Here is an 8,496-nt window from a genome sequence, read left to right on the forward strand (position 1 = left end):
AACGTAACGCTCGCGTAATAGGCGAGTAATCACCCCGCATCCTGGCAGCCATGCGCGGTGACGTCACGAGCAGAGCCGAAGATAGCCGAGCCCCGTAACCGGGTAACTATGCAAGGCGAATCAACAGCGGTGACGTAACCGGACAGCGTGGCTAGCAACAAGGGTGCCTATTACGTGGCCGTATTGTCCGATCAAGGCTACATAGGGAGCAGCGAAGGCTATTCACCGTCAGTTGTACTGTAACAGTCGCCGAGTCGAGTTGTACTGAGACAGTCAGCGAGTCCTGGAGCTACCGCCGAGTTAGCCAGCAACTAGTCAGTTGTATTGTGGCATTTTTCAGTGTACTAATTGTGATACTGCAGATAGCAGTAATCGTAAATCTGTAATTTGGGTGATTGTATGAGCGAATGTGAAATAAAATTCGCTACATCAAATACATCGAGAAGTTATTTGTCGCGATATACCCCGCGATACGCGACAATATGTACTAGAAACTGAATCTGTTTTCATCCTTAGCTGAAATTAACCTAGTTTCCAAAATGTTGTGTTCCTTCAGAATGTTAGACAACTGACAAAATCCACAAATTTAGTAATTACAAGTGCAATTTACCACTGTAAGAACCCCTTAGAATTGACTTACACTATTAAGATATACACAAAATATACATTTAACCCTTTTTTGGTTAAAAAGTTTTTTCAAAAGTATATTTAAGCCTATTTAGCACAGGATATGTCCTTCCTTTGAAAGTACTGTGGCAAAGTTATTTTACAATCTTTTCTGTTATGAAATGTAATTTTTTTCAATGATTCTGACATTCTTAATTCATAAACATTCATATCTAAACATCAACATCAAAACTGACAAGAATACAGTCACTCAGTAATATACTTACATTATAGTGTCACAACTTAACTGAAACATACTTTAAAGACATACATAACATACATTCTTCTTAAAAATATTAATCGATCACAGTGAACCATGCAAAGTCCAAAAACAAATTTATATATGACCATATATGATCTTAAAGCCCTAGTTTAAGGCACAAAATACTAGTCTAACACATCACATTCAGTACAGAGAACCTCATGGTTCCAGTAATTGGAGGAAGATTTCTGACATAACACCTGATATAAATCTGAACAAAGATTACCACACTTATAGCATTAGTAGCTGACACTGCCTTCTTGAAATAACTTCAATGGTATTTTCATAGCGAACTTCCACCGTCAATATTGTTGTTCAGATGTTCTGTTTTAGGCAATACATGCAGAGACTGTCTTCTTTACAGCATCACGCGCATAGGGAATATATGACAGGGAGTACCATGTCATTGCTAGAGACTGGATGATCACAAACAGCAATGCTAGTCCAGCTTTCTGCAGCTACAAACACAAGTGAATAAATAAGTAAACAATATCTTACAAAGCTCTTAAGCTTTTATACATCAACAGAAATGGACAATATTTTCTTCTTGTCAGATCAAGTGACTGTGAAAAATAATTCAACAATTAAGCATAAAGTATATTACAAGAATGCATTTACACTGAATTCTACCTCTTGATTGTATAGAGACAATCTTCAGCTAATTCAAAGAACTACAATAAATGTCTTGCACACTATGCTCACTACTGTTTCTTCACTCTACAGACTGCAGTAAGGAAAGTAATTAAGTTAAGGTTCGAAGATGAATGATGAAGTGGGAGTATGACACTGTTCATCATAAAAACATTCAACATGGGGAAGATATGGAAAAATAAAATCACCTACTATGCCATTAAAAAAAAAATGCTGTCATTTTGTCCACTTTCCAAAGACCAAATGACTGATCTGAGAATATTACAGAATACAGTTCTATGAAAAATATTCAAGACACAAAAGAAATGAACCAAGTGAAGAATTAAGGAAATGACATAACAAGGAACTCTGTGTTGTATATTTCTTGAGTTCTACTCAGACAATTAAAATGGGCCAGATATGTGGTTTACATGGGAGAAATAAATACACACAAAATTTTAATAGTAGAATCCATTGGAAGGTGATCACTTAGAAGACAAATCAAAATGGGAGGATAATATGAAAGCAAATTTTAGAAAATGAATTTTCTTGAATTAGAAATCTTTGAGAACAATGTCTAAGGGCAGATTTTATGGTGCTCAGTCTTCTGGTTCAAACAGCAAAGAATCATTCAGATGCAACACACAGTCATGTCTAAAGCAGATACATTTTGCCTAATGTTTGTGCTCACACATAATATAAAATCTGCTACAATCCAACAAAGCAAATTGCACCTGTGGTAAGATTCAGAACTAGCAAGAATCATGTAACGTTTGCTTCCTATGTCCAGTCACTTCCTTTGCACCTCCAAGAATATAGTGGGGCTGAACTAGGCATATAATTTTACAGTACTACCAAATGCTATGAAGTGGGGAAGATTGGTTTAAAGTTACCCTTAAGGAAAGCAATTCTAAGTAACATTTAAACTAAAATCTCATATTCAGAATGAAAGAACATCTATATTTTAGTTTTATATGATACAAACTGTATCTGTTTTCTTTCTTGCACTCTTCAAAACATCTGATCCTATAGTCATTCCAGGCTGGCTCAATGCTTTGCCAGGTTATACTTATTGTTAAATGTGATTTATAGGTTCTGCATCCCTTGTTGTAACTTGAGTGTGGAAACTTGAAATGGAACTACACTCAACTCTTGATTATCCGGGGGCAGATAAACCGGTTTGCGGCTTAACCGGGGCTTTTTTGAGGCTTATATGTTGTTAATATTCATTCACTTTTGTTTCACATGGTGAGTTGTAACACTATTTTCGCATTAGTGTGAACCGAGCTCTGCATTTTTTGGTCCAGTTATGCTAACACAATGTTCTAAGGTAGGGGTGAAAGAATGCAAGGATTTGTGGAAAGTTTCAAGGACAGATTCACCGCCCCAGTTAGTCTTTTGTATCAATCTTCAAGTGCGTTAGCAAAATGTCAGGGTGTAAAAGGAAGCGTGTTGTGTTAAGTATTCAACAGAAACTTGAAATTATCAATCAGTTGGGAAGAAGAGGTGTAGTTAAACAATTAGCAATGCAATATGGTAGTAATAAAATATTACATGGTGCTGCTCTTAATCATTCAGAATCCTTAATAGACTATCTTGAGTGAAGAGAACAGTTTATTAAGTGACAAGCTAATATTACGTAGGCTTCATACGAATATCCGTGAAAAGGAAAATGCCGCGATAGCGCAAACGACAATATTAATTTTTTTTAAGTGTTAAGTGTGAATATTCGTAAAAAGTGTTGGATGTTGTTGAACACTGTGATTGAAATAACTAATTCATACTTCAGTGTAATGTAAAAAAAATTATTAAATAGGCCATGAGATGACATAAAAATGAGGTTGAATAAATTTAAATACAGGTAGGACTAGTATTATGAAGGTACAGTATTACAGTACTACTTTTAATAAAATTTGTCTTAACCAGGTTTTCGATTAATCGTGATTTCCATCCCCACCATTATCCTGGATAATTGAGAGTTGAGTGTACTTTTCTGAAGACATGACACTCTTAACAAGTAGTACATGGTACACCAACTAGAATCATGTTATTGAGTAGAAATACTCAGAATGCTTTGTGTCAGTGTCTTGGACATCTCTCTCAAGCAACTATGACATGAAAATGATAATACACGGTATGTCCAGGAACCGTTAGGACTCTTTTTTTTAACTTTGCCCTGCTATGCCATCTGTTTATGAGTTGTGGCGTTAAGATGCTTGACGTTTCAGCTGTGGCTGTCTATAATTTCAAAGCGCAAGCATTGCTGCATCATGTGTTCTGATCTTGAATGTAACACTACTGTTCTGACGCTTGTTGGCAAATGGCAGCTGAACAGAGAGCCAACATCAAATTTTGTTTGAAGTTAGGCAAAACAGCCAGAGAAGCGTACAAAATGATGAAAAGTGTGTACGGTAGTTAATTGTTTGAGTCACTCATTTTTGAATGGTATGCTGTATTTCGTGACAGCAGGGAGGACACTGAAGGCGCTCCACGTGCATCAAAGCCAAGAACAAGTTGCACTGAAGAAAATGTGAAAAAAGTGACCGAAATCCCTGTATCAGACAGATGTGTTTCTGCATGACTCATTGAGGAGCTGTTGGCAATATGAAAAAGTACTATGCATCAAATTTTGACCTAGGATTTGGGCAAATGGAAGTTCTGTGCGCAGTTTGTACCGCACGCACTGTCAGGTGATGTAAAACATGCCAGAGTGGAACACTGCAAAGACATGTTATGGTTTTTCCCAAAGTGATACAAAATTTACAAAATAAATTGTTACTGGTGATGAGACATGGTGTTTTCAATATGAGCCTCTCACAAAGCGGCAGAGTGCAGCATGGCTGAGCCAAAAGAAGCCGAAACCAAAGTAAGTACGCATGCAAAAGAGTCGAGAAGACATTGCTAACTGTTTTCTTCAATTCCAAAGGGATTATTCACACAGAATTTCTGCCAGAAGGTCAAACAGTGAATTATGATTATTATCTTGGAGTCCTCAATGGTTTGCGGGCAAGAATTCTTCAAATTCAACTTTAATATCGAGAGCAAGGTTCCTGCTCGCTCCTCCATGACAATGCCCCACCCCACAAATCAAAGATCGTGCGTGATTTTTTGGCCAGAAAAGGGATCACAGTCCTTGATCATCCTCCGTATTCACCAGATTTGGCTCCAGCAGATTTCTGGTTGTTCCAAAAAGTTGGTCGTGGGTTCAAAGGGGACCGTCACAACACTATCCAGGACATCCAAAGGGAATCTACCAGTTTTAAATGCAAATCAACAAAAGGAGTACAGTGACTGTTTTCGAAACCTTTTCAATCGATTCCAACTACGTACTGATTCAAAAGGAGACTATTTTGAATAAAAATAGTGTAATTTTGAAAGTAATTCATGTCTTGTATTTTTAATGAACACAGTTCTAACAGGACCTGGACACACTGTGTATATCAATAAAGGTGGCTCCTAAAATTGCCCAGAACAACTTCTATTAAATTGAACCTCACATACTTACCCAAAGAGCTGCAAACAGTGTGAGTCCAAACATTACAATGACCAAAACAGTGGCTATTACTCGTGTTGGAGCAAACATTTTCTTCACTTGATTCACGGGACCCATAAGGAAACATGTACTGAAAATTAATATATAATAAATAGTTTCAAACAGTAAGGATAAACCATATACACATTAGAGAATCATCTCAGCACTTAAGAGGGTAGTATGTTATTGTCAGGATGTCATACATAACACTAAAAGGTCACTGATGTGATACATTGTTTTGAATGTTCATGCCATAACAGAGGATAAAACTGTTGAAATGAAAGGCAGCTTCTATAATGAAATACGTTATTGACAGGATGTCATACATAACACTAAAAGGTCACTGATGTGATACATTGTTTTGAATGTTCATGCCATAACAGAGGATAAAACTGTTGAAATGAAAGGCAGCTTCTATAATGAAATACGTGTATTTGATAAATTCCCTGAATACCATATCAAAATTTTGTTAGGAGAGTTCAGTGCCAAAGTAGGGTGTGAAGGGGGTATGCGGTAGCATAGTTGGTTGAGGGGCTATGCTACAAGCTGGAAGGTCGTGGGTTCAAGTCCCGATGAGGTCACTGGATTTTTTCAATTGACCTAATCCTTCCAGACCCACTATGGCCCTGGGTTGACTCAGCCTCTAACACAAATGAGAACCAGGAATTATTTAATAATTTTCCTGGGGAGTAAAGCGAGGCCAGCATGTAAGGCTGACAACCTTGCTGCCATCTTTAAGCAGATTGTCTAGATAATGTGGGATCCTCAACATCTCACAACCCTATGGGCCTTCATGGCTGGTTACAGGGATAGCTTTACTTTATTTTACTTAGTAGGTTGTGAAGACATTTTCAAACTGACAACTGGGAATGAGAGTTTACATAAAGATAGTAAGATAATGGAATTAGGGTAGTAAACTTTGCCATGTCCAAAAATCTGTCAAAAGTACAATGTACCCACATGTTCAGGCAAATACACACCACATTTTTAAATTACTGAACTGCATTTTATGTAGCTAAATACTATTAAACATTTAACTGTTTCGTTGTTGTTGCGTTGTGACAGATTCTAATAAAGAATTTCATATAATTAACACAACAGGATGTGCCCATTGAAAATTCATATGGAGTGTGGTTCAATCTCAAGCAATGAAATAAGTTAGAGGGCAAAGAATAGTATTGTGTTGAAATCTCAGTCAGGTTGATAGATTTGAAAAACTTATGATGTGGACATCAACAGAGCTTGGGAAACGATTAAGAGAGAATATCAGAATCTCAGCCAAAGAGAGTCTACGTCATTGTAAATTGAAGAAGCATAATCCACGGTTTGACAAAGGACGTTTGAAACTATTAGATCAAAGGAAACAAGCCAAACTGCAATGGAACTGCCTGCCTTCATCCCTTCATCTTTAGGGGTCAAACGGTCAGTCAAGCAAGACACCAGCAACCTACTTCTTGCTAGTTTCTTGCTTGACTTACTCCTTGACACTGAAAACAATGGCAGTCTATTTCTCTGGTATACTGATGGACATCTATCAGATTTCAGAGCATTATATCCAAGAAGACAGTACTTTTCTGTTCAGACAGTGCTTAAAATGTATATGAATAAAACATTAATGGCTTTAAACTACTGAAAAATGTAGCAAAACTTCATGATACTTTACAAAACAAACTGACGTACTTAATAAATAAAAACTCACCTTGCTATGGAGACAATGTTGCCTAATGTGTAAAATACTGCAAATAGTGCCATGCCCTTATGCATGAACAAGAACAGAGATCCCAGAACAGAACATAACACACCGATGACAAAACAGATAATAAATCCTTTTATTCTCGTTTCCCAGCTTAGTGTCGTCGACTCTAACAGCTGAAAATAAAATTACGGTTGATTTGTGACGCTCTATTGGCACTGATTTTGCATATGTAACAGACATGAAATTAACATTACTATTTTGGTGTATTTTACCTGAGGCATAATTCCACTTTGTTCTTCACGTTGGCTGTCATCGCCACTTAGGGCTCTTCTCAGTTTATCCATTTTTGACGTCTGAGAATGTGGATTTTGATGGAGTACGAGCCCAGCTGTCAAGTACTGTAACGTTACGAAACAGCGAAATTTATCTTTATGATATGAAATGCAAAGAATTAAATATGAATATTGTATTTTTATAATCTTATTGTTGCTCTTTCGTAATCTAATCGCATACGCAACAAGTGGATATCTCGTCAATAACCGTCCCCGAACGCCTACACTAGAGCCGCTTACCTATGAATCAAAGACCTCTCGTCCCCTACTCACAAACGCAACAAGTGGGTTTCTCGTCAATAACTATACCCGAACGCCTACACTAGAAGACCTTACCTATGAAAGGCAACACTTCCCGTTCCCCCCATCCAAGATGGGTTCATGTGTCCCCATGCACCAGTGATCCCAGTGATGCTAACAACGCCAATTCCGTCGATTCAGCACATACTCTACTTTTCCGAAAACTTCAGACGCCATTTTAGTTCATCTTATTTCAGAAAACTTTTAAACACAATAGTGATCGATAGTGATGTTCAACAGTAGACATTCCTTTAAAGTGTACATATAGATTAATGTAATTTAATTAGCAATGCTGAATATTGCAAATGAGTTTGTATCTTAATTTAAAACACCCTAATTCTTCTGTCACCTTAAAATTGCTCCAGATACTGGTTACGAAGTTGGAACTATTCTCTGCTAACACGTAATATACTCTGTGGCGATCTGAGCCGCTTCCCACTTATGTCGCAAGTTGAGGCGGCAAGTTGCTTGAACCGTGGAATCAACCTGCTAAATTGCACGATGTAACATCTCAGCGATAAACTATAAAATTAGTAATTGGTTTCTGATAATTATTTTCTGGTCTTGTATTGACTGATTGCATGTACAGCCGTTGCTACGCAATGACCTCGAGACAGACGAATAAACAACTGTGTCATGCAACCCTTTTCTAAGCAACGGATCGATAAAATGTTTCCCGCGTCAACGATTAGGCACGCAACAACGGAACAACGGTGTTTCGTATGCTGTTTGTGCCGAGAATTCACAACCAGGTCAGTTGAGATTTGATAGTTCAGTTCCGCAAGGGGAGCTGAGAAGAGATGGCATTATAGGTGAGTTGACAGTTCAGTCGGGAGTTCTGCATGGGAGGCTGTGAAGTTAAAAATTGAGTGGAGGTGAAGAATCTCCACAAAAGCCGTTGTCAGGGAGAGGCTGGTGAAGACACAGCAGGCTGCAAAAGGCTTATGAGGAGCTGAAATTACTTGTACCTCCGAGTCGGGTGTATAAGTGGTCAATAAATCGAATTTGCAATCTGAACCCCGTCTGTAGTCACACCCCTAAATAATGAAAATTTCATCGCGGGTCAAGAATTTAAATA

The 8,496-nt window shown here is 37.7% G+C and overlaps 1 protein-coding gene across 3 annotated transcripts; it reads right to left on the reverse strand.

The window, feature by feature from the left end:
• Positions 1–535: 535 nt before the first annotated feature.
• Positions 536–7,850, reverse strand: LOC111864977 (vesicle transport protein SFT2B). 3 transcript variants are annotated; one of them, XM_023852637.1, is made up of 5 exons: positions 7,768–7,850; positions 7,059–7,184; positions 6,790–6,959; positions 5,064–5,181; positions 536–1,386 (listed from the first exon to the last, which is right to left on the reverse strand). In XM_023852637.1, the coding sequence occupies exons 2-5, from the start codon at positions 7,128–7,130 to the stop codon at positions 1,258–1,260; spliced, it is 489 nt and encodes a 162-aa protein (XP_023708405.1). In that variant the 5' UTR covers positions 7,131–7,184; positions 7,768–7,850; the 3' UTR covers positions 536–1,257. The 3 variants fall into 3 exon arrangements, with proteins under 3 accessions (XP_023708405.1, XP_023708403.1, XP_023708404.1); XM_023852635.2 differs by lacking the exon at positions 7,768–7,850 and adding an exon at positions 7,455–7,741; XM_023852636.1 differs by lacking the exon at positions 7,768–7,850 and adding an exon at positions 7,359–7,446.
• Positions 7,851–8,496: the final 646 nt, after the last annotated feature.

Source organism: Cryptotermes secundus, unplaced genomic scaffold, assembly GCF_002891405.2.
Source record: "Cryptotermes secundus unplaced genomic scaffold, Csec_1.0 scaffold209, whole genome shotgun sequence".
NCBI classification, from domain to species: Eukaryota; Metazoa; Arthropoda; class Insecta; order Blattodea; family Kalotermitidae; genus Cryptotermes; species Cryptotermes secundus.